At 36.5% G+C, this 25637-nt stretch overlaps 1 protein-coding gene across 17 annotated transcripts in view; it reads right to left on the bottom strand.

The window, feature by feature from the left end:
• The window catches only part of FIP1L1 (factor interacting with PAPOLA and CPSF1), a 58556-nt gene extending 35963 nt beyond the window's left edge, over positions 1 to 22593 (bottom strand). For 4 of the 17 annotated variants that reach the window (XM_045533026.1, XM_045533029.1, XM_045533034.1 and 1 more), the window contains exons 1-8: positions 22312 to 22592; positions 21027 to 21066; positions 17215 to 17272; positions 15839 to 15942; positions 12698 to 12762; positions 12180 to 12287; positions 11641 to 11771; positions 4577 to 4686 (exon numbers count right to left, since the gene is read on the bottom strand). In XM_045533026.1, the coding sequence (XP_045388982.1) occupies positions 4577 to 4686; positions 11641 to 11771; positions 12180 to 12287; positions 12698 to 12762; positions 15839 to 15942; positions 17215 to 17272; positions 21027 to 21066; positions 22312 to 22396 (701 nt within the window). In that variant the 5' untranslated portion in view covers positions 22397 to 22592. Of the gene's footprint in view, positions 1 to 4576; positions 4687 to 11272; positions 11342 to 11640; positions 11772 to 12179; positions 12288 to 12697; positions 12763 to 15838; positions 15943 to 17214; positions 17273 to 21026; positions 21067 to 21163; positions 21209 to 22311 lie in introns of all 17 variants that reach the window. The other 13 variants (XM_045533019.1, XM_045533020.1, XM_045533025.1 and 10 more) reach the window with 7 other exon arrangements.
• Between the last annotated feature and the right edge of the window lie 3044 nt (positions 22594 to 25637).

Here is a 25637-nt window from a genome sequence, read left to right as displayed (position 1 = left end):
TCATCCCAGTTCAAATGGCTTTTATCAAAAAGACAGGCAATAACGAATGCCAGCAGGGACATGGAGAAAGGGGAACCCTCATACACTGTTGGTGGGAATGTAAACCCGTACAGCCACTATGCAGAACATTATGGAGGCTCCTCAGAAAACTACAACTAGAACTACCATGATGTAGCAATCCCACTGCTAGGTATACACCCAAAAGAAAGGAAATCAGTGTATCAAAGAGCTATCTGCACTCCCATGTTTATTTTAGCCCTATTCAAAATAGCCAAGATTTGGAATCAACCTAAGTGTCCATCAACAGGTGAATAAAGAAAATGTGGTACATATACACAATGGAATGCTATTCAGCCTAAAAAAAAAAGAAAGAAATCCTGTCATTTGCAACATGGATGGAACTGGAAAACATTACATCCAATGAAATACGCCAAGCACAGAAAGACAAATTTCATGTGTTCTCACTCATATGTGGGAGCTAAAAATTAAAACAATTGATCTCATAGAGACAGAGCAGAATGATGATTACCAGAGGCTGGGAAGGGTAGTGGTGTGGGGAGGGGGAAGAATATGGGCATGGTTAATGGATACAAAAATACAGTAAAAATATAGTTAGAATGAATAAGATCTAGTATTTACAACACGGTGACTATCTATAGTCGACAATAAGTTACTGTATATTTTAAAATAACGAAGAGTGGAATTGGAATGTTCCTAACATAAAGAAATGATAAATCCTTGAGGTGATGGATACCCCAATTACCCTGATGTGATTATTAAACCATTGTGTGCCTATATCAAAACATCACATGTACCCTATAAATATACACAACTATTATGTACTCATAATAATTAAAAATAAAAAAATTTTTAAAAAGAAGAAAGAAAAGTTAGAAATATACAGTAGTCCTCCCTTATCCCTCAGGGTATAAGTTCTAACACACCCAGTGCATGCTTGAAACCACATATAATACCAAACTCTATATATACTATGTTTTTTTCTATACATACATACCTATGATAAAGTTTAACTTTTACATTAAGCATACGAAGAGATTAATAACTAATAAAGGGAGAAAAATTATAGCAACATACTATAATAAAAGTTATGTGAATGTGGTCTCTCTCAAAGTATTTTATTGCAAAGTATTTTATTGCACTGTAACATGGGTACCTGAAACTGCAGATAAAGGGGGACTACTGTACAGTTTCTCTCTCCATGTCAATTTTTACTAACATTTCTATCTGCATATAAAAATGCTGTAATTTCTCCCATCTTGAAAAACAGCCCTCTCTTGACCCCACATTTTCCTCCACCTACTGCCTAGCAATCCTACACTTTTCTCCTTGTTTATTCACACAGCAGCAAAAGATTATTTCAGACCTTCTCTCTTCTCAAACACTCAACATCACTTCCACTATCCTCACTCTCACCAGATAAGCCTGCATCTTCTTTTGCGGGGAAAAAACAGAAGCAATCAGAAAGAGAACTTTCAATCATTCCTATTACCATTACTTATCCACCCACCTGTGCTGGTACCCTGCATGTTACTATGAATGAATTTTCCACACTTCTACTTAAAGCTAACCCCTCCATTTGTATATTGCATCCATCCCTTTGGCCTTATTAAGAACACTGCTCTACAGCAACTGCCCCTTCTCACTTCTTTCATCAATTTCTCCTTTATTAACTCATTCTCGTAAGTACACAAAATGCTATAATTTCTTTCATTTTGAAAAAACTTTCTCCTGACCCCAAATTTCGCTCCGGATATTGTCCCATTTCTCTAGCCCGCACGGGAGAAAAAAAAAAAAAAAAAAAAAAAACAGAAAACTGCCCATGTTTTCTCCTTCTAATTCCTTTCCTCCCATTCTTTCTTAAACTCATTCCAAACAGTTCTTTTATCTTCACCTTAAACCACTGAAAATGATCTTGGGTCAGGATCGCCAATGAATGACCCTCACATTTTAAAATACGAAAGTCATTCTTAGTCTTCATCTTCTTGACCAATCAATCAGTAATATTTAATAGTTGTTCATTCCTCCTTGAAACATATCCTTTTTGAGACATACACAGGGTTTTCTTCCTATTTCACTAGTCATTCCTCCTTATTGGTCTCCTCTTACTGGTTCATTCTTATTTTTCTGACCTACAAGGGAGTGCCCCAGGCTCTGTCCTCTTACCACTTGTCTATCAAGTCTTATCTCTTTTACAGCTGAATTCAATTTCACAGCTTCATGTAAGTACTATTTAAACACTGATTATCCCAATTTTTTTTTTCTTTGAGACAGAGTCTCACTCTGTTGCCTGGGCAAGAGTGCCATGGCATCAACCTAACTCACAGCAACCTCAAACTCCTGGGCTCAAGCAATCCTGCGGCCTCAGCCTCCCAAGTAGCTGGCACTACAGGCATGCACCACCACATCCGGCTAATTTTTCCTTTCTATTTTTAGTTGCCTAGCTAATTTTTTTTCTATTTTTAAGATCTCGCTCTTGTTCAGGCTGGTTTCGAACTCCTGACCTCAAGCAATCCTCCTGCCTCGGCCTCCCAGAGTGCTGGGATTACAGGCGTGAGACATCATACCCAGCTTATCCCAAATGTTTATCTCTAGCCCATACTCTTCCTTTCTACTCCAGATCCATATATCCAACTTCCTGCTCAAATTTTTCATTTTTATGTCTGGTAGGCATCTCAATTTTATTATATCCTAAACCGAACTCTTAATCTTCTCCATCCAAAAACTACTCCTCCTGTAGCCCTTTCTATCTCAGTAAATGACAAATCCATCACTCCAGTTAAGCTGATCAGGACAAAAACCATGGATTCACCCTTGGGTTCTTTTATTCTACAACCTACATCCAATCCATCAAGATAGCCTACTGGCTCACCTTTCAAATATATCCAGTATGTGACTATTTCTCACCATCTCCACCACTACCACTGTGATCCAAGTCACCATTATTTCTTGACTAGATAATTACTACAATCTCCTAACTGGCCTCTCTGTTTCCACTCTTAATAACTCTATAGTCTCTTTTTAGTAAAGCAGTCAAATTAAGACTTTAAAAACCTAAACCAGACTATTTCATTGCCCTGGTCAAAATCTCACAGTGACTCCCCATTTGTTTCACTTATAGGAAAAGCCAAAGCCCCTATAATTGAACAAGGCCCTTTGTAATCTGGCCCAAAGTTTAAAACAAACACAAAACCAAACAACCAACAAAAACGAAAAGGCAAAGTACAGAAAAACTGTTGATGATTTTTAAATAGTATAATTATGATAAAAGCCAACCTCTAAGAGAATATTTTAGGCACTGTTCTGAAACACTTCACATAAATGAACCTACTTAATGTACATAAGTAGGTTATGTGAGGAAAGTACTGGTACTGCATTTTACAGATTAGAAAATCCAAGGACACAGAGCTAGTAAGCTGAAGAGCCAGAATTTGAACCCCAGAAGTCTGACTCCAAAGTCCAAGCTGTTAATACCACTCTATACTGTAGAACACCATAAATTCAATGAATACAAGTTGACCTCTTAAAAAATGTAAAAACCAAAAGACTACTACTTAGTAAAAGGATCAACATTCCTTAGCTATCAAGTTCTTTAACCAAACATGTTACAAGACATATAGTTTAAATAATTACATTTGGATATGTCTACAAAAATATATAAAAATCCCAGATCATTTTATGACATTTAATTTTGGCTGAAAACTTCAAGAATCTTTATCTTAGGACTAAACCAGATGTTCCCATAAAGTCTCTTCCTGCATTAGTATTTTATAAAATATAATGTCTTAAAACAACACAAAATTATAGAACAAAAACAGAAAACTGTATAAAATAAATTTAAACAAGTAACTCAAAAGGTAAATGACCTCGCTCAGACTAGTAATAGTTGGGTTATTGACTTGTTTCCGGCCCAGACTTGTCATCTTTATCTAATCCAAGATTAAATTGCTGACATCAGATGTCCCTTGTCTTAGCCTACCTATCCTTTACCAAATTCCTGGTGATGGGGTAACAGGGTAACCATTTGTCACATTTAAATAAAAAGGACATTTCCCAGCATATTTGCCTATTGCATCTGGTACCTTGTGGTACACAAAATTAGGTGTTATCACACCAAACCAGAGAAAGAAAAGAAAATGGTTTCAATTTGAAAGATTTTCCAGGATGAAATTTCTACAACCTCTTATCAAAATCAGCAAAACACCTTTAGGCCAACAGAGTTGGACTTAGGAAGTTCAATAATTCTTTATGCAAAAATAATAAACATAGAAAACAGCAAAACCATTGTTGTAACCACCTCTCCTGAAGGCAAGATTGTTTGGTCTCTTTAAACATACGTATAACTATGTATCGTGCTTCATTTTTTGTTTACCCCAGGTTTTTAGATGGAACAGCATCCAGAAGAGTTTCTCACAAAGAATTCATTTTGTACTAAAACAAAGTCGAATGTTCCAGTTTTTTTGGCAGAACATTCAGAGCTTTTAGACTTAATATAGCAAAATTACAACATAAAGATACCAATGCCTTACAATAACTGAGATACAACTGTCTAACTAACCTGCTTGGTGGGAGTCCAGTCTTGAACAAAGAAGGAGGAGAAGTAAATTCAGCTTTTGTAGATGGAAGTGCTGTTTCTTTCTCTGAATTTCCAGTTCTTCCCTGCTGTACCTTAAAAAAAAAGGTTATTAGCTTGTTTAATTAATAGAACACTCAAACATGATGTACTTAAGATGTTAAAATAAGTTTTTAACATCTGATTTGAAGTAAATACAAAGAATATTTGGTTGCAGAATATTCATTCAAATTAACCTATTTTAGAATAGCATCAGGTGAAAGGCACCAACAAAGATGAATTGTGGGATCAAAATATTCCCACTATTAAAAAGTTCATATTAATGCCACTCAGACGCCCAATAAACTGTTAACTCTTTGAGACTTTCATAAATTCCCCCAGATCACCACAAATAAGCCCAGGAGTCCAATGAGTCCAATGTACTTGGTTATGAGTTCATGTTTCAGAGTTCCAGAAAGGACTTGAAGAATTTTATCCTTCTGTGTTGACTATTCTTATGTAAGAAAATACAATCAGTGGCTATTTTAGCCATTCTGACCATTTTCTTTTCAGACTAGCAGTTGTCGTAACACAAGTGTAAAAAATCTGCTACTGCACATCCATACCATTTCTCCCTGGGTTCCCATCACCATTAACAGTACCACTATTCTGCCAGTTCAGTAGACCTCGAAGCTTGAAGTCAGTCATCTGTCTCCATAATACCTCTTCCCCCCTCGTTTATGTTAACTTTCAAACCAGGTATTTACTTACTCCATAACTTCTCCAAGATTTGTCCATCCCATCTGCTCTTACCAAACCCTGAGTGTGGTCCAGTTGTACTTCTCTAGACTAGGGAAATGTCTTGTTTATGCTCTTTTGCTTTTATACTCACCTATCTTAAAATCATCATCAAATTATTAAATTTAAACAAACAAATTTTCCCTACACTTATATAACATCACACCGTATTTTATGCCCTATGTAAAGTCTACTGCCCCAGCTCCATTTAAATTCAGTATCACTCTCCTTCCCCATGAGGCAAAGGCCATGAGAATCTCAGACAACTTGACTCTGATATATTTTAACCATTGATTAAATTCCAGAAATGATCTACCTCTCAACTAATCATTGTGTGAAAAAAAAAAAAACCCTTTTCTTCTACTTAAGTCAATATAGTCAGATCTTTTATTAACAGTGCCCAACCCAAACCCTAATTGGTACCTTCATATAATTAGGGTTTTACACTGAGTTTATTTGAAAATGGGTTCTGCTGCTTTAAAAAAAATCCACTTAAAATGCACTAATCTTAATGAGAGATGAGGATTAGCACTAAGGCAATGGGGGTAGACAAGAAATGGATGTGACAGACACTTGACAGGTAAAACTGACAGGATCTGGTGACAGAAGAGGTGAACATGATTCATTCAAACATTGATTAAATATCTATTAAGCACCAGAAGCTAAGACTACAGAGAGAAACACAACAGAATCATAGACCTCAGGAAAAAACAGACACACAATACAATACAGAGCAATACAATAAATGACATGAAAAAAATTTGGGGGGATTAAAGATGCTATGGGAACACAAAAAGAAATGCATTACTCTGACTGGGGATGTCAGGAATACTCACAGTGCTGACACTATGGCCCCAGCTGCTCCCTGACCGCCAGCAATTTATATCCAACTTCTTACACATTTAATAGGCATCCCAAAGTTACCACAGCCAAAACAAAACTAGCAATTTCCCCCAATCTGATCATCTCCAAGTCTTCCCCATATAAATAAATGGTACCATTATCTACCAACTTGCTCAAGGAAAACAAAACATCCCAGGAATTATCTAAAACCTATCCACATCCAATATGTCAACTTTACCTGTACAATATACACCAAATTCCATCAATTATGTCCCTCCGAAAACCCAAATCAAATCTACCATCACATCTCACCTGTTTTGCTAAATTAACCTGTCTCTCCACTTTTGCTCTTACCTCTCTAAAGTCCATCCTCTGTACACAGCCAAAGCAACTGATTAAAAGTGTAAATCAAAATCAATTCATGTCTCTTCTCATTATCCAATAGCTTCCCATTATAAACGAAATAAAATCAACTTCTTAACAATGCCTACAAGGACTTACATGGTATGGGCCCTCCCTACCTCTCTGAACTGCTTTCCTCTATTCTTCCCCAACTCATCTTTATTATGCCCAGTCATAGCAGCCTTTTTTCTTATTCTTTTCAACTTACAAGCTCCTCTTTCTCAAGGCTTTTGTACTAGATATTCCTTCTACTTATAATATTCTCTCCCCAGATTATCCCATGGCTTTCTCCTTCTAATTATTCAAGCATCATTTCAATATCTCCTTAGAGTAGCCTTCCCTTAACATTACCAATCTTTATCATATCATCATTTTTTATTTGCTTCATAGCATTTCTCACTAGTATCATTATCTGAAGTTATTTATTTTCTTGTACGATTACCGTCTTTCTGCTGCCACTGTAACATAGGATTTTTGAAGACATGGACTGTGTTCAATATAAATCTGTAACCCAAGTGTCAAGAAAACAGTACCTGGCATGTAGTAAGTACACAATAAATATTTGTTATTTGACTGACTTGGGACTCCCCTTAAATGTCACTTCTTCAAACTCCATATAACATGGAGTTTATAACTATATAATCTTTGGCATGATTATTTAATACCTATCTTTTCCATTAAGACACATGAACTTCAAGACTACAGGGTCTGTATATGCTGACCTCCTCTCCCCACCCAAGCCTAATGCACTTCCTGGCATAGTCACTACTCTGTTAAAAACTGAGAAGGAGGAAGGGGGAAGGGTGAGGGAAGAGAAGTAGGAGAGGTGGTAAAAGAAAGAGGGAGAGAAGTATAGATGAAAGAGTATCTACAGGAGAGAGAAAGGTTAGAGAAGATATCAAGAAAAAACAGGGCAGATTTTTAAACATGTAAAAGTGGCTGTGTTTCCTAGCTTTTCTTTTTTCCTTAATTTCTTCATAATATATTCATTATATTAAACAATTCTGAAAATGGTCACCATTCTAGCAACTTTACTAGTCAACCTGCATTTATCATTATCCACTTGTCTTCACTCAAGATTACATAGACTCAAATTTGTCTAACCAGAACATAATGGTATTATTTCAGATGACCTACTATTTCAAGAATGACTGTAAGACACTATGACTGATTTTCTAAAAACAAATTCATGTCACATCACACAAATCCAAATAAAACTTAAGTCTGTAACCTCAAGAAGCTAGGTATTCATCCAAATTATGCTACCACTGTACCAAAAGGTTTTGAACTATTTTTTGAAATTTCCTTCAGCTGCTCATCATATAGCATCATTTATAAAAGTTTAACATTACAAACAATATCTTTTAAAAAACTTAAGTAAATTGTGGTATATGCAAATAAATTATGTAGCTCTTTAAAATTATATTTATCCAAAAATTTTAATACTCTGGGAAAATATTTACCACATGTTGGGGTCAAAAAAGGAAAAATAGAAAACCATAAATGAATTACCACAATTTTATTTCAACCCACAAGAACAAAAAAATTTTGAAAACAACCACCTTTAGGACTTTGAAAGCAGATGAAAAAATAACTGAGTAGACTAAATAAAGCTGAATCCTAAGTCAGCAATGAGAAAGCAAAGACATATTGATTATTATGGAACCAAAAGGTTCAGGAATTGACAACTCCAGCTCTGAGAACATTTTAAATCAGCCAGGCATATAACCTCTAGGCAGGATACTGAAATGTCTCCTCTGAAAAAAATCAGATAATCATAAAAAAAAAAAGTGTAAAACCACCTGAAGATACTGACATCAGGAAACGTGAAAAATCCTCAGCCCTACAAATGTTTCAGAAAAGTCAAAGTCAGGAGCTAAAAATAACAAACTTAAATAATCAACTTGAAGAAAACAGATTATGCTGGAAGAGCAAACTTGACTAAAACAAACAACCTACCATTAATACTCTTTGAGAAATAAAAAGGGGGAAAAGATACTGCAGTACTGCACACATGAACAAGAACAGGATGCTATGATTAAATAAAGAAAAATTTCTTGGAAATTAAAATTTTAACAATAGAAATAAAAAACTAAGCAGATGGTTGTAAGGCTAAAGAAATCTCCCAGATAATGAAAGACAGAGAAGGAAAGTAACAGAGAAAAGAAAAGAAAATTAGAGGGCCAGTGGAGGAGGTCCTGTATCTGTCTAGAACAGAAAAAAGAAAGCAAAGAAAAAGTAAGGAACTAATAGAAGGAAGTTTCCCAGGTGTGAAGGATATGTGCTTCCAGATGAAGAGGGTGAAAATCAGTGCTTGGTACAATGGATCAAAATTATCAATAGACCAAGACACACAATGAAATTTCAGAACATTGGAGACGAAGCTCTTAGATCCACAGAGGGGGAAAAAAAAAAATCTATGCTGGGGTGCACACATGTGGATATAAAAATATTTTAAGAAAAGGTTGTGGTCATTTTTTTCTTATTCACATATGTTACTCATTCCCACTAGTCATTTCTCTCCTGCCCCTCATCCCTAATTATATAATTTACAATTGTTTTTGTATCCAATTGGGTGACTATTTTTATACCTTATTACATTTCATCTTTTATTTTGCATAAAAACACTTTCATGTTTTAGTATGTAAAAGGCTGTTACCTAAAGAATGTCAAAATGTTGATAATCATTGAAGCTGTAAGATAAGCACCTAGGGGTTCATTTGTACTATTCTCTCCACTTGTTACATTTGAAAATTTACATAATGAAAAGTAAAAGTTATCTTAAAGAGGCTGATGGATTGTCACTCAAGGATAAAAAAATACTTGCAGTACATATGAAAAGAATTTAAATTATGATTCTTAAATCCATTCCTTTGCTCATTCACCATCATGAGTTCAGGCCCTATTTCATTTCATTCCTACAGTACTGCAACAGCTCCCTGTCTGGTCTTGGACTCCCTTTTATCCCCCTTAAATTCTACAGTCCACCCTGCTGCCAGTTCCTTTCCTAAAAACCAGATCTACACATTATTTTAGTGCTTGAGAGCTTTCAAACAGCTCCCACTAGCTACACAAATATTTGCAGGCTAGTTTAAGATTAAGGTCTTTCTCATGATGGCTCTATTTCCACCCTTTCTGACAGACCACAATATATACACAAAAAAATGTTTGCCACGTGCATTAACATTCACACCCTCTTCCCAAATTAGTATTTCTAACAGACATATTACTATTTAGATACATTACACCATGGCAAGAAAACCATTAGACTACACCCATCAAATTCATTAAGAATCAAATAAATCATAATGGAAGAGTCAATGACCTCTTCTCATACAACCAAAAAAAATTTCCAAATAATTTTTTGATAAACAGTACATATAAAATACACATTCACAGTGGCAACCTTCAATGAGAGACTAGCCCCTAGGAATTTCTTTTTATTGTTTTTAAAAGTCTACCACAAAAAACTAAAGCATACAGAAGCTAATAGTTTACAATGGCAGTTCTCATTTCTCTTAGAAGACAATAAAAACCACTAATGAACTAGTTTATCATCATGACAACTTTTCTATCCATGGTAATCAAGTTTAATGATATAGTCAATGCCTAAGTAGACAATATCACCAAAAAGAACCTGATGACCACTTAAAATAGAATAGACATCATCACGCACTTTCAAAATATTTACAACAGAACAAGAACCAAATACTTACCTATAGTAGGAGGTAAATTAAAATTAAATTCTTTATATAGAACTGTGGCCAGCAGAGCGGTTACATCTGCGGATATAGCACATGCATTGCATAAGGCAGTATTTCGGTGGACAGAACTGCAGTCCCAAAAGGGGAACAGAGTTCCATATTCAGCCCACAAAACTTCCCTCAGTACACACCCCAATCTAACACTCCCAATCTCCATCCCAGTGCTATTCATACAAGAATCAAACATTAAGGTAAAGAAAGAAGAGTACATAATCTGGTTTCAAGAAACGCATGAAAATATTATCCTTTGGACTGGGTCTATGATCATACAATGGAATGAAGAAGCCAGAAATCACACTTGATACCCAACTAGTAGTATCAACCTTCAAGTCTTGCACATAAACCTACTTCTTCTAAGTATTAATTTAAAAAATCAATGGCTTTATCCCATTCTGTTGAGTTCTCAGAGACTCTCAGAGAATGCCTAACATTCTTGAAGTCATCTTGAACTACAAAAGAGATTACACCAATGTATTTCAGTGTCATACTGATAATATAAACAGTATGCCACCTTCCTTACCATTTTTTAAAGAAAATAAGGAAAACTAAGTCTCCAATTTTGCTGATAAAGATTAGAGCATGACCTACGATGAGAATTTAATCTGTTGCCGTTAACTTTTACATCCTATAAACATACACTATGACTCAAAATAAAATCACAACATATAGCAAAGAATAGTTTTACTTGGCATTTGTTAGTATAATAGGCTATAAATTCACATGCTTACACAAGTGGAGATAAAACAACAATCAGCAAATTTGTAAGTCACCAGGAAGCTGAAGGTTTGGAAAAAAGGTAACTATTTCCACTTTATCTCGTCCCTTGAATAGTGGTATGGGAGCAGACTCAAGAACAAAAAATGAGAGCAACCAAGGATAATTTACTAAAATTCACCTTAAAAAGATTGAATCTGCCATCTTGGATCTCTGCACCTGGTGTAACTTCCATAGTACAGTCTTCGGCCTAAGTTAAATAACATATTCCCCATTAAGATACCACATAATTTTTAATTAATAGGCCATATAAAGACAAACTAGCTGTGGCTAGTCTGTGACTTGAAACTAAAAACATCAGATAATCATTAATATGAAACTCTGAAAGGGAAGGAAGGGAAAAAAAACAAACAAACATGGTAAAGAGAATAAAAATTTTAAACTATCAAATAGCATTTAACCACCTCTATAGGGAAAAAGTGATTTATTTGGGGAGTCAAAGTGGGACAGTGGAAAAGGCAGGGGGATTCTGAAATATTTACTAATTACCGTAATTTTATTTGTAGTAGAAGTAACTGGTATAACTTCAAGTCCCATTCGTATCCTTTTTTGTTTTTCACAGTAAGCTTTCCAGGTATCTTCATTAAACCCATAATTAAAATAATCAGAAAGATCAGCACCTAAAGATAAAACCTACTTTTAGTGTGCAAACATTTCAGGAATATTTTTATACAACATCAAACATATAATAAACTATAAAAATATAAATTTAGAGTTCTACCAGTCTTATCGCCCTTTCTAATTTTACTAGTTCTCAAAATTACCATTTATGGTGGCAAAAAGACTAACAATTTTGATCAAATTATTTCTTTTAGAAATGGCATTCTAAAAAAAATACACAAGCCTATCTTTAAGTAATGCTAGGCTACCAGCAAGATTTAATAATCCAAGTTATTATTACTTATTATATGCTTAAGACAATAAAAATGACACCAAAAAAAGAAAATTCTAAAATGATGTTCAAAAATACTTTTCTGACGATTTCACACTAAAACTCTTGAAATAAACATAAGTCACAACAATCTTACCAGGTTTACGCCATGGTTTATCTTCAAAAGAATCCAAATCTACCTCTAAGAGTGGAACTCCATTAATGCTTCCAGGTGCATCAAGGTCTACCCCTTTGACTTTTGTTCCTATTTTATAAAATTACAAAATGGTGAAGGAGCTACATTAGCAAGAAGCTGGGAGATAACACAGACAAACAGAAAACAGTAACACCTTTTTACTAATCCTGGCACAAACCATGGCAAGGGTTCCAAACAAAGCATTAATGTTTACCATAAATAGAAGTAGGTGAAGTCAAATGTTATGGGGTAACTATAAGATAAACTGGATAGACAGATTAGAAGACTTACAATAAATAAGGAACGCCTATACCAAAAGGAAGTGCTAAGAATATGTCCTATCTGGCCTTTTCAGAAAAAGTTTGCCAATCTGTGATACATGGTCAAAAACTGCTGTTAAAAAAGAGCTATTATAATCTATTTATGACTTATGTAAGATATGTCCCTTATTTTCCTCTTGATGCAAGTACAAATTTTACCTGTAGTTCCATAAACTCTTCCTCCTGTCTTGATGTTAAGATTCACAGGTGCAGTACCATAACTCCTAAAAACAAAATAAAAATCACCCTAAGAGACTTAAAAGTAAACAAAACAGTAATATGATTGATGTGTACAAATATACACTTACATATAAATGGATAGACTGACACTGACTCACACATTTTAGAAAATATTTTATTTTTAAAAGTCTGTCACTCAATAAAAGACAAAAACAAGCGTATTTTTAAAAGTCTGACTTGTTTTCATTTCAGAAAGCTCCTTACCACCAACTCACTATCCCACTGTAACAAACTTCCTAAGATATTTAGCTGGGAAGGGAAGAACAGTTAATACCCCTTGTTTTCATTTCCTTGCCTCCCAGTTATTCAACATACAGCAATCCAGCAGCAGTGACAGTATTCAACTTGCTGCCACATCTGGTGGCCTCCTTTCAGTCCTTCCCGCATTTGATATTGTTGATAAATCCTCTCTCAGTACTCACGGAATACTTTGTCCATAATATGAATTCATTTACATGAAACTCAAAAATAAATCTAGGGTGAAAGCAGACCAGTGTTTGCTGATGGTGGGTGGCTAATGATTGGGAGAGAATAAGAGGGAAATTTCGAGGATGCTAGTAATGTTCCACATCTTGATCTGGGTTGTGGTTACATGAACGTGTACATTTGAAAAATTATTGAGCTGCAGCTTTTTTAACGTAGTGTAACATACAGTGATTTAAAAAAATCTGAAGTTGACTGACCCACATTCAAATACAAGTTTTATCAGTATCAGCTGTGAAACCCTGGCCAAGTACTTAGACCCCATGAGTCTTAGATACATTTTCTGTAATATCGGTTTATAGGCAGTTCTCTACTTTTCTATATAATGCATTCTTGTACATGAGTAGGAGAATCAAATATACTAACTAAAATAGACTTACATGTTACTGGAAAATTAGGGAGAAGATAGTGGGGAGTGGGCAAAGAAAGACCAGTCATCACTGAGCAAAAAAAATTAACAGTAAGACCTTAAGTTATAGACAATGTTTTCAGTGATATATTTCTCACATTATATTTGTGTTATTTAATTTGGTTCTTTGCCCTCACAAGTTCAGCCAATTGGACTTGTCAAGATTCACTGCTTTTGGTCTGCCTAATAATAATTATTTTCATCTTTTTGTCTCCAAGGTCCTGAATTTATGAGACTCAGGTTTAGTTACATTAGCATTGTCATTTTTGTTTTCTTTTTAAAGAAGTATAAATGTAATTGAAGAAATAATTGTAGCTCTACTGCTATAAATGCAAAAAGTATAAAGTAGCCCAAATTAAAGCGTTACTGTCAAATTGTACTATCATTACCAACTTGAAATGCTAAATCATTTTACAGACTGATTAATTCACTTAATAAACGTTAACTGAGGCCAGGTGTGGTGGCTCATGCCTGTAATGCCAGCACTTTGGGAGACTGAGGCAGGAGGATCACCTGAGGCCAGGAGTTTGAGACCAGCCTGGGCAACAAAGTTAGATTCTGTCTCAAGGAAGAAAGGGAGGAAAGGAATGGAAGAAAGGAAAGAAAGGGAAGGGAAAAAGAGGAAGGCAGGCAGGCAGGCCTACTGAGCACCAAAAATGTCAGGTAAGGTTCTAGGCTAAAGAGAGAGAATGAGGAGCTGGACAAATATGGTCTTGCCTTCAGGATGCTTATATTTCAACAATCCAACTTCAGCACAGCAAAAGTAGCTCAGGGTTACCCATATATGATATATAAAATTTAGTTTCAAAGTCAAATGTATGAGAAAATCAATGACTGTCTCTAAACTGTCCTCCTACAGCACTGCTATATGATAAGATAGTACTTAAAAAAATGCTTAGCCATAAGTACTCAATAAATGAGCTTCTGTGCTTCTCACCCAGCTACTTTCCAGTCCTCATTCTGCCTTTTAAAACACTTTTCTTTTTTAAGCCACCAAGCCCCTACGGTCATTCTGTGTAAAGAAGCTTAGCTGTATGGAAAACTGCACTTAAGCAAATATGATATATTGCCCAAGAAACCCCAGGAGGTCTCAGGACACTCTAGATGCTAGATCCTACATACTTGCGTTTCCTATACGAACTTCAAAATAAACATGTCAAATTTATTTTAACCTGCTCCTCTCACATGTACTCAACTGTTTTAGAAACTTTTAAGCCACTGAATCCTTAATCTCCTTCCCCATCTACAATCAACCAGTTGTCTGTTATTTCTATTTACTTTTTTGTTTTTATTTATGTATTTTTCTAGATACCAGGTCTCACTGTATTGCCTAGGCTGGCCTTGAATTCCTGGGCTAAAGTGATTGTTCCACCTCAGCCTCCCTAGTAGTTGGGACTACAAGCACATACCATGGCACCAGGCTTTATTTCTATTTTTTTACTCATTCAAATACACCTTATTTTCCCATCCATCCCTATACCACTGCTGGCTTAGCTTAGATTATTATCTCACCTGGACAACTACTTCCAGTCTGTTAGCTAATTTCTCTTCATCTAATCCCTGCCAACTACTGCTGCTAGAGTCATCTTTTCCAATAATCTGACGTGCCTAAAAACCTTCAAAGATTCCACAAGGAGAGCAAAAGCATTCTAACTCCTTTCATAAGTGATTTCAACCATTCCTTTTCATCAATCTTATCTTCTAGCCATGTAGTTCCTCCAAACCATGCTTCCACTGGACCTATCTAAGCCATGCCCTCTGCCTAAAAATCACCAGTCGTCCATCTCAAGAATTACTCAAGCAAATTCAAATGTTACCTCTGGAATCTCCTCTTCAACATCCAACATTTAGCAACTCTCCTCTCAAAGCTTTCAAATCACTTTGTACATGTTTCTATGCTAGCACCTATGCTGCACTGAAAATATATGCTCACATGACTTTCTCACTAGTTCTGGAACTATTTTATAATTTTTTAAATTCAGAAATCAAAAATTGCTGCTTCCATGTAACTTTACCTAATTAATTTTGAAAAAGAAGTATCTTCATGGTCAAATTTTAACATGAGTTCTTTTGTATCATTATAAGCTAGAAGAACTTAAGAACAATGGAATCAACCAATGACGGTTTAACATTGGCACATAATCGTTACTTATTTAAAAATAACTTACCCATACTGTGGTGCTCCCGTTTTAATGTCTCCTATAGTGACATGAACATCATCCTCATCATCATCACTGTCACTATCACTATCATCTTCAGTCTCAGTCACTTTCTACACCAACATAAACAATTATAAAATACGTTCATTAATCCATTTCAACATAAAATGTTAATTAAAAAAGTAACCCTCCTGTGTTTTTGACATAGTTTTAGAGAAAAAAGTGACAATGCTTATACGCTGTCACCTATTTCAACTCATAATTTTGACGTTCTACATGATAAAAAAGGGAAGACCAAATATATTAAACCTTTTTTTCAGCATCACCTTTTGGTAAACATCTCATTTTTTTTAATACTATCTATAATTGCCCCTCTTGCAAGAATCTAAGGCAACGTACTGAGATATTGCCAAGATAAAACTACAAAAAATAAGTATTTGAAAAATTCTTAGCAAAAAAAGACTATGAATAAGGAAAAAAACTGTTAAGATTCACAGAGTCATGGTCAAAAAGTACTGAATAGTTAAGGAGCAGCTCAATTGTCCCTGGCATTCATTCACACCTAGAAGAGGCTCTATATGCAAATAGTTGAGGAAATACCCTGTTATCTCTCTGTGTAAAAATGAAACCATTTATGAAGGTTTTATTTGGCTCTAAAAGGCTATTTTGTGCTTAGTCACATCACAGTAAATAAGCAGATCATATAGGCAAAAACACTATCGTACAGAAGTTCAAACCTGCAGGATAATAATTTCCTTCTTTTTACAGGATTAAAATGTACAAATAAAGAAATGCCTAAGGTGATGAATACCCCAATTACCCTGATTTGATTCATTCACACTGTATACCTTCATCAAAACATCACATGTACCCTATAAAGATATACAAGTATTAGGTACCCATAGTAACAACCAAAAAAAAACTAAAAAAAAAAATTTACAGATATTCATAGGACCAATGAGATGTTCACGTCCCAAAATATCAATTTAACACGCATGTCAGGGTCAGGGTTTGTCACATGTATTTAAAACACACTGCTAAAAAAACATAACATTTAAACTAATGTTGTGAGGCTCAACATCTGCTTTGAAAATCAGGCTCATTATGATCTACTCAGTTCATCTGCGACCATTCAATTCCCTGAAAGTAATAAACATCAAGCCTTTGTACCACTGTTTTTCCTCTAAAAGTCACTACTATTTCTTCTCCTCCTTACTAATTCCTGCATATGCTTTTGATGGCAGCAGATGAAGGAGATGTGAGAAGGGGGAAGACAACACAGGATACTGAAAGTCATGTTAAATGCTGGCTTTCTAAGTGAACTGTAAAGCTATTGATAAAGATTTTAAACAGGAAAGTAACTGGATTTCAAAGTCTTATGTTACCGGTTTTGGTACACCATTTTCAGCAGTTTCATCTTCAACCCCAGATGGAGGATTAGCACTACAAACAACAAAAACAATTACACACCAGGCATTACTTTTCAGAAATACAAACATATTATACTAGTATTTTTAAACTATGTCTGATAACGTTTCCCAAAATTATTGTCTCCACTGGATGGTAAAAACAAAGGTGGTAAAATCTGCCTGTCTTATTCCCTGTTATTCCCAATATCTTACATAAAGTAAGCACTCAGCATCATAAGTAGAATGGAAATGCCTCCACAATCTGTTAATGATTTCTAATTTGATAGTGGAATATAATTCAAGTTTTTAACATTTTTAAAATATATGGCACATGACCAATTTTACTTATCTTTAATCTTTATCAAATACCCACTATATGCCAGGTACTACTGTAGCTGCCAAGAGCTATGTAACAGTTTTCTCTTTTCCTTGGTGCCCAAGGAACTCATACCTGTGGTATCGTCACATTAACTCTTATATGCAGTTAGCATACATGCTTTTTCCTGGTTCTCTGCTTCATCAATCTTATTAGATACATATGTCCTTTGTTGTACAAAAAATAAAATTTTAAGATTTAATACAAATTTATCTTCAGGCAAGATTATCCTCCAATTTGATAGTAATAAGGAGCTAATTTGAGGCATTTTAAAACTAATTAACTTTTTTAAGGCCAGTTAATACTTGAATTTGTCCTTTCACAACAAAACAGATACTTAACAAAACACTCCTGTTCCCATGAGATTTAAGCATATGACAATTAACCAAACATTTCTAGTACTATAGTATAATAGGTTTCTTACATTTTTTGTAATTATAATTTCAACAGTGGGAATTAATCATCAAATCATTTTACAGCAAGAAAATTGAAGTACATACAAAACAACTAACTGATTTGGCCCAAATCTCAGATATAGTAGCATTTCTAAGAAAAATGTCCAGATGTTGACATAGTTCAGACCTCTTTTCATTAGGTTTCTGTTAATCTCTTCTGAACTTCACTTTCTGTCAAGCAGTTTCTATATAAATCAATTTAACCTCTACAGTGGCATTTTCAAACACAATCACCAAATAAAACTGAAGGATAAAAACTGAACTGTTCAATTTTCATTATTCTACTGCTTGCCTCAAGAAAACAAATACGCAACTGTAAGTCTTCACTACATTTACACCTCCTGCTTAAATAAGCTTCTAGGTAGTGAGAAACAAGTTTCATTTGCTTTCTATGTCACAAAACAGTACCCTGCCTTTAGCAAAAACTTGGATAAATAAAACAGGACAGAACTGGAGACAGTGCAATGCAATGGTGAGGAAGAACAGAGGCTTCGGCAATGAACTCATCACCAAGAAGCTGGGGCAAAGTCCAACAGCACAGGACTCAGGTAGGGCAATGCAGTGATTTCCAAATAAAATACTAGCAGGTTTGGCAGATCTCCTTTCCCCAACAGACCTCTTCTTTTAGAAGTTTTAATTTTCTATCACCACTGAAATGTCAGAAACATGATAAAATTATAAGCTTTTTCTAGAAAAATAAAATTTTAAAGGTAAATTTTTTTTCCATAGGATGAAATACTCAACTGTTTTCCAAATGAAGTTTTAGTAGGGAATATAAAGAAATTTTGTCAGTGACACTCAGGGAAGGTAGAAGGTGGCTTCCCTCGAATAAATGGTATGTATTAGAGAATTAAAATTAAAGAATGTTCAGGCTAGGCGTGGCGACTCACGCCTGTAATCCTAGCACTCTGGGAGGCTGAGGCGGGAGGATTGCTTGAACTCAGAAATTTGAGACCAACCTGAAAAAGAGTGAGACCTCATCTCTACTAAAAAATCGGAAAAAAAAAAAAATTATTCAGACAATTAAAAATAGGAAAAATTGCCAGGCATGGCGGCACGTGCCTGTAGTCCCGGCTACTCAGGAGGCTGAGACAGGAGGATCACTTGAGCCCAGGAGTTTGGGGTTGCTATGAGCTAGGCTGACACCATGCCACTCTAGCTCAGGCAATAGATCAAGACTTTGTCTCAAAAAAAAAAAAAAAAAAAAAATTAAAGAATGTTCATTATAAAGTAAACTTGGAGACTTGTAACCAAGAACAATCAACGGGATAAAGATTATTTTATTTAAAAAGTACGTATTTGATTGTGAGTCTATATACCCTGTAATCAATTTCTTACCAACTGAAGAAATGGGTATAAAGAAACATTTAATCACTTTCAAAACTGTAAACTAAACTAATCTCATTGTAGTGGCAAATTGAGATTAGGACTAGGATTGAATGCATAAATTTCAAAACTAAACAATAAAATTTCAGATATACCAATGAATGACAAGAATATAGGGGCTATATTTGGGTGAGGAAACCGAACTGTAATTTCGGCCCCCCCAAAGATATTTCTGTGTTGATTTCTCTCTTCTTCCCTCTATCTACTTTTTTGTTATAACAGCTTTATTGAGATGGAATTCACATACCTTAGAATCCATCCAAACAGAATTAAATGGCTTTTAGAACGTTCACATAGCACAATCATCACAACTATCTAAGTCCAGAACATCTGCATCACCCCCAAAAGAAACCTTGTATACATTAGCAGTTACTCTCCATTCTCCTCTGCCTCCAGTTCCAGCAACCACTAATCTGTCTCTATGGATTTACCTATTCTACACATTTCATATAAATGGAATCATATATGTCCTTTGTGATTGGCTTCTTTCACTTAGCATGTTTTAAAGGTTCATCCATGTTATTAACATATTAGTACTTCATTTCTTCTCACTGCCAAACTGTAGTCGGTTATACAGATATAACATATTTAATCTATGCATTCATCAGTTGATGGACACTGAGGGTTTTTTCCCTCGATTTTTTGACTATCAGGAATAATGCTGCCATGAATATTCATATACAAGTTTTTATGTGGATTTGTTTTCATTTCTCTAAGGTGGGAGTCATATGGTAACTATTTGTAACTGTTTCGGCAACTGCCAGACTATTCTCTAAAGCAGCTGTACCATTTTACAATCCTGCCAGCAGTGTATGAGGGTTGCAATTTCTCCATCTCCTCACCAACACCTGTTTTGTCTTTTTGATTATAGTCTACTGGGTAAGAAGTGGTAGGTCCTCCAACTTTTCTTCCAAATATTCTTTAAAAGCTCTTTAACTACCTCTTCGTCCATTACAGGACACTAAGGCATCTGGTCAGGGTAAAGTCATCATATTCATGAAATTCTTTGCATGAGTTTTGAAATTTACAGTAAACATTTGACTTCCTGTTTACATTCTATAAATGAGTGTATCTTTCTAATAATTTAGCACAGGGAATCAACCTTATAACAAATTAGCTAATTCCACTTTGAATTTAAATAAATATAAACCATTGATATTATAACCAAAGTGCCATTACACCACCAAAACCATTAATAAATTGTAAAAACAGCAATTTGGGGGGTTCTTTATTTACTTAAAATATTTTAAGTTTAAAATATTTTTTCAGTATCTTAATAATTATACTATATACTCCACTACTTAACTCATTTAAAAGTAAGAAGTTACTTAATAGTCAAAAGTAGTCAAACCCTAACTTCAAAATCTTTGTCCTGTAGGCTACTAGCAAACAAAACTGGTATGAGATTGGTCTTGAAACAGGAATAACCTTAAAGGAGTCAATCTCCTCTCAAATACTTTAAGTCAAAATGTTGTAATCAAGCCAATGATTACAATAAAATGTTGACAATTTGTTGACAGAACCACTGTATCACACAAGCTATGTAAGCATCAACAGGAAATTTCACTAACCTGGCATTTTCTTCTTCTGGCCTTTCAACTTCGTTTTCATCTACCAAATAAAATAAAATAAAATAAAATAAATAAACCAACCACTCTTAAAGAAACCAGTATTATGAAAATCTGAAGTGATCATCACAAGCACTAACCTAGTTCCTTTGCCAAATCACTGTGCACATGCACGTCCCATGGGCCTATAAGCACATCCAAAGTTAGATCACCTTATAATTACTTAACAATATGTTTTTTTACGGAAAAAAAAAATCAGACTTTACTACTACAAAAATAAGCTTAATTTAAGAAGTACTGAAAATTTCAGTAAAAGAAACCGTACACATTCACATTTCAAAGAGTATTACTAATACCAATCTTGTCATCAAAGACAATGATTTCTTTTAACAAGTTTATCAAAGTTACATCACCAAGCAGCAGCATGGTGCCCAACATGCACTTTCATTATTTTGAAGACAATTAAGAATTTACATTTTAGGCAAAGAACAAATATTAACTTTCAAATCTGGTGTCAATAACAGACAAGAGGGGATTGTGACTTAATGAAACTTAAAAACCAGATGTCAAACAAGTTCCCTTCAAGAGGGAAGTACAAGATGCATTCAATTTATTTTAAGAAAAAAGAAATGCATGAGATGACGCTGAAAACTATAAGCCTAAGGGTCACGAGATACTTCTACAATGTTGGTTAAAGAGCAGTCTCTTAAAAAAGTAAAACTTCACCTTAATTACAGGAGACATTTTCTTTATGGGCCATAATGTATTCCATCTCTCTCTCTCTCTCTCTCTCAATTAATTATTTTTAAAGTACGACTTTCAGACAAGGAGGTACCCTTGCAGGTGCATTCCATACAAACTGACCATCAAAAAACAAAACGTTAGTTTTACAGCATTAACTTTATTTAGCTATTATCACAGAAGGACTTTCTGATAAGGGGAGTAAGGACACCCTACGGCCGCGGGGCAGGAAGAGACACACACAACACACCGCTGAACTGATAGAACAGTGTGCGGAGCGCGCCGGCGGGGCGGCCCCGGCGGGGCGGAGGGCGAAGCGGGCCTGCCCCGGGGTCCCGGCCCCGTCCTCGGCCGCCGCAGGGCGCGCGTGGGGGCGCGGGCCGAGCGGGGGAGGCCGCGGGGCGGGGAACCGCGCGGCGCGCTCGGCCTCAGGCGGGCCGGTCGGGGCTCGGTACGAGGCCCGAGGGGCCCGGGACGCCGGCCGTCCGCGGGCCGGGAAGGGAGGCCTGCGAGGACCCGAGAGAGACAGGGACGGGAAGTTCCGTACCGCCATAGAGCCACTCCTCCTCCTCATCCCCTCCGGTCCCGCCGCTCAGCTCCGACACCAGGCGCTCGACCTCGCCGGCCGACATGGCCGCCCCGAGCCCAACTTAAAGGCGGCGTTCAACAGCCCGCTCCAACCCGTCCCCAGCCTCGCTGCCCCGGGGCGCGAGAAGGCCGCGAACCCGCCGGCGAGCGAACGAAGAAAGCGCGAGACTCAAATCCCGGGAAGGCGGCGGCGGCGGCAAAGACGAGGACTCCGGCGCTGCTCAGTTTGCGCACGCGCAGCGGCGCCCCAGCGGCGCGGCGTCTCTAAGCGGCGTCGCTTCCGCGGAAGCCACCTGGGCCCGGTTGCGCACGCGCAGTGCAGTTGGCCCCGCCCCGGAGGAGCCCGCTTTGCCATTTAGCGAGGCTTTCGCGGGTGGCGCCGTGCGTCGGTCGGGGTTCCCCTCCCCCACCCTTTGCTCTAGTAATCCGCATCGCCTTCGCCGGCGAGTACACCCTTGTTCCCTTCCATCCTCGGTGGTTTTTCTTGTCGACCTTTCACTTATTTATTTTTCAGTCTTCAGAAAGGCCTTCTTTCCTTCTTCACATGTTGTATCGGCCTTGGTGCAGAATCGTTCCCTGTTGGGCCTATGTTTCTCATTGAACAGAGAAGAAATAATGCGTGCTCAATTTCTTGAAAAATTGATTTTAACAGCCAACAGAAGCAAAACTAATGCATGAATAATGCATTCTCCTTGTTAAAAAAAAAAAAAAGCCAACATTACAGCCCAGGTCAAAGACCGCCTCAAGCATTAGTCTCCGCTCCAGAGGCAGCCCTGTTACTTTTCACCTGGTACAGATGCACAGCCCTGTTTGGGGTGCATCATTCTGAAACTGTCTACACGTTTGCTTCACGTGTATTGTGCTGTGTCAGGTGGGAGAACCTTAGGTTGAGGGACCTTAAAGAATATAGTATCATCTTGCAACTTGCTTTTTTAAAAAAAATAAACACCAAAAAAAAAACTCAACTGTCTTGGAGATCTTTTCCATTTCAGTAAGTGTCAAACTATATGCATCTTTAAATCCTTCTTAAAATTACATAACGTGGGGCACAAAGTCAACATGGCCATTTCCCTCTTAATGTGTATATGTAGATTGCTTTCAACTTTTCACTTTTACCAAAAAAAAAAAAAAAAAAAACTACAGTGAAGATCCTTATGACTTCGTGCAGATTTGTCTGAGTGTTTCTCCAAGATCATAAAGTATGTGCCGTTTTTATTTTCATAGGTAAGCTGAATTTTTCAGGCTACTCTTGAGAGCAAATCTTCCAAGGAAAAGACATGGGATCAGCTGGAGTTCTAGTTCCTAATTATACCTGGCAGGTTGCATAATCTCAGGCAATCAACCTCTATGCTTCAGTCTTCTCATCTATAAAATGGGAAAGCTGAGTTAAAAGATCTCTAAGGTCCCCTTCAGTTCTAAAGTTTTCAAATGGGACACTCACTTTTCAACAGAGAGAAGTCGATTTTGGTTTTACAAATCAATGGGTTTTCTTGCTCTTTAATGACTAGATATTGCTTTTTCATTTATTTATTTAACAAGTGTAGAATATTTGCTTTGCTGAAGAACTTGGAAAATGAAGACAGAAGGGAAGACATAGTCTCAGTCTTAATGTATTGAGAAAGACCGAAGGGTGGTAAACAACTCTCCTCCAAGGGAAAAGGTGGATGTGCTGTAATAGAATCACAAATAAAGTGTTTACAGCCCACCAACACCACACCATCTCACAGTATTTAAACAAACCACCCACGTGGTTTTAATCCTCCTCACCTTTGAACACACTTCTGCTATTCCCAGCTCCCTTATCTGTTTAAATCAATCCCTTGCATCCTTCTAAACTCTTTTGCGGTATAATCACCTTGGTGAAATCTTTCCTGAATCCCATTTTATCTCTTCCTATTTATTTATTTATTAAACAAATATTTATGAAGGGTCTATCAAGTGCCAGGAGCTCTTCTAGGCTATGGAGATTCAGTAGTGACTAAAACAAAGTCCTTTCTCTCATGTAGCTTTGATTCTAATGAGCAAGTCACACAATAAACATACAAAGGTATGATATGTCATGATGATAAGGATTATGAAAAAAATAAGCAATATAAAGGGCCCCAGAGTGGAGTGCTGAACAGGGACAGGGTTCAATTTTTTGTCAAGTCGTCAAGAAAAGCTACTCTGATGAGGTCGGGTGATCGAGAAGTAGAAATCTGAATGGAGAGAGGAAGTAAGCACAGTGGAGTTCTGGGAGAACAGACTAATAGACAGAGGGAATAGGAAATGCAAAGGCCCTCAGGCAGAAGCATACTTGGTATGTTCAAGGGACCCAAAATGTAGCTGGAGCGCAGTGAGGGAGGGAGAGAATGAAGATGCGGTCAGAGGGATTAGGGAGTGGGTAAAACAGAGCTAATTACTCTCTTCTAGACCTTATGTTTCTCTATGGCATGTGTCTAGCATGTTGTACAGTAATTATTTTCCTATGTATCTGTTTTCTTCCTACTCTTCATTAGACTGAGTCCACCTTCAAACAGGACATGTTGTTTATCTGTCACTCCCATTCCATTACTCTTACTAACACCAAGTAAATCTTGATCTTTGTTGAAAATAGTAGAGTGAAGGTTTTTTGTAGTGCTTGGGATTACCATAAGGCAATCTCGTACTGCCCTCCATTTACCTTTCTATTTACCATTCCTGAGTCTATACTGAACTTTGATGGTTTCATGGGAAAACGAATTGCTTTGTGCTAAGGGGCCTCTTTCCCTTTTCAGGTGCTTTTCAAGGCATTGCTTAAACCGAACTAAAGAATTGATGGGTAATACCTGATGCATTAGAATTGACTTTATGGTGGAGTTAGCATTTGAGCTAAGCTTTGAAAATGAAGGTTTCCGCAAGCAGAGAAGCCCATAAATCACTAATTACCACCCTGAAAAGGCCTCTTCCTTCCTTGCTTCCAAAATGAGTTCCTTGCCTGCATATGCTTCCTTTGTTAAAGGTGTGCTCTCCCTACTCACCAGGGGAGATAGCAAAGATAAGTAGTTTGAAGATACTGTATATTCCTCCTCCCAGTTCTTATACTATGACCTTATCGAACTACAGTACTCCATATATTCTGATTATATTTGTTTTCCATTTTATTGGGGTGTTTTTGTGGTCTGTTAGTTCTTGGAAAAAAAATAGTCATAATAGTCTGTTTTAATGTATCTATCTCTGAGAAATACTGAGAGTATTTAAAAGATGATCATGATGATTAAAATGATAAGAGTTGGAGATCAAATAGAAGTGCCTTGCTCAGTGTCC

The sequence above is a fragment of the Lemur catta genome, chromosome 19, assembly GCF_020740605.2.
Source record: "Lemur catta isolate mLemCat1 chromosome 19, mLemCat1.pri, whole genome shotgun sequence".
Classification (NCBI taxonomy): Eukaryota; Metazoa; Chordata; class Mammalia; order Primates; family Lemuridae; genus Lemur; species Lemur catta.
This window is presented reverse-complemented; position numbering and strand designations above follow the sequence as displayed.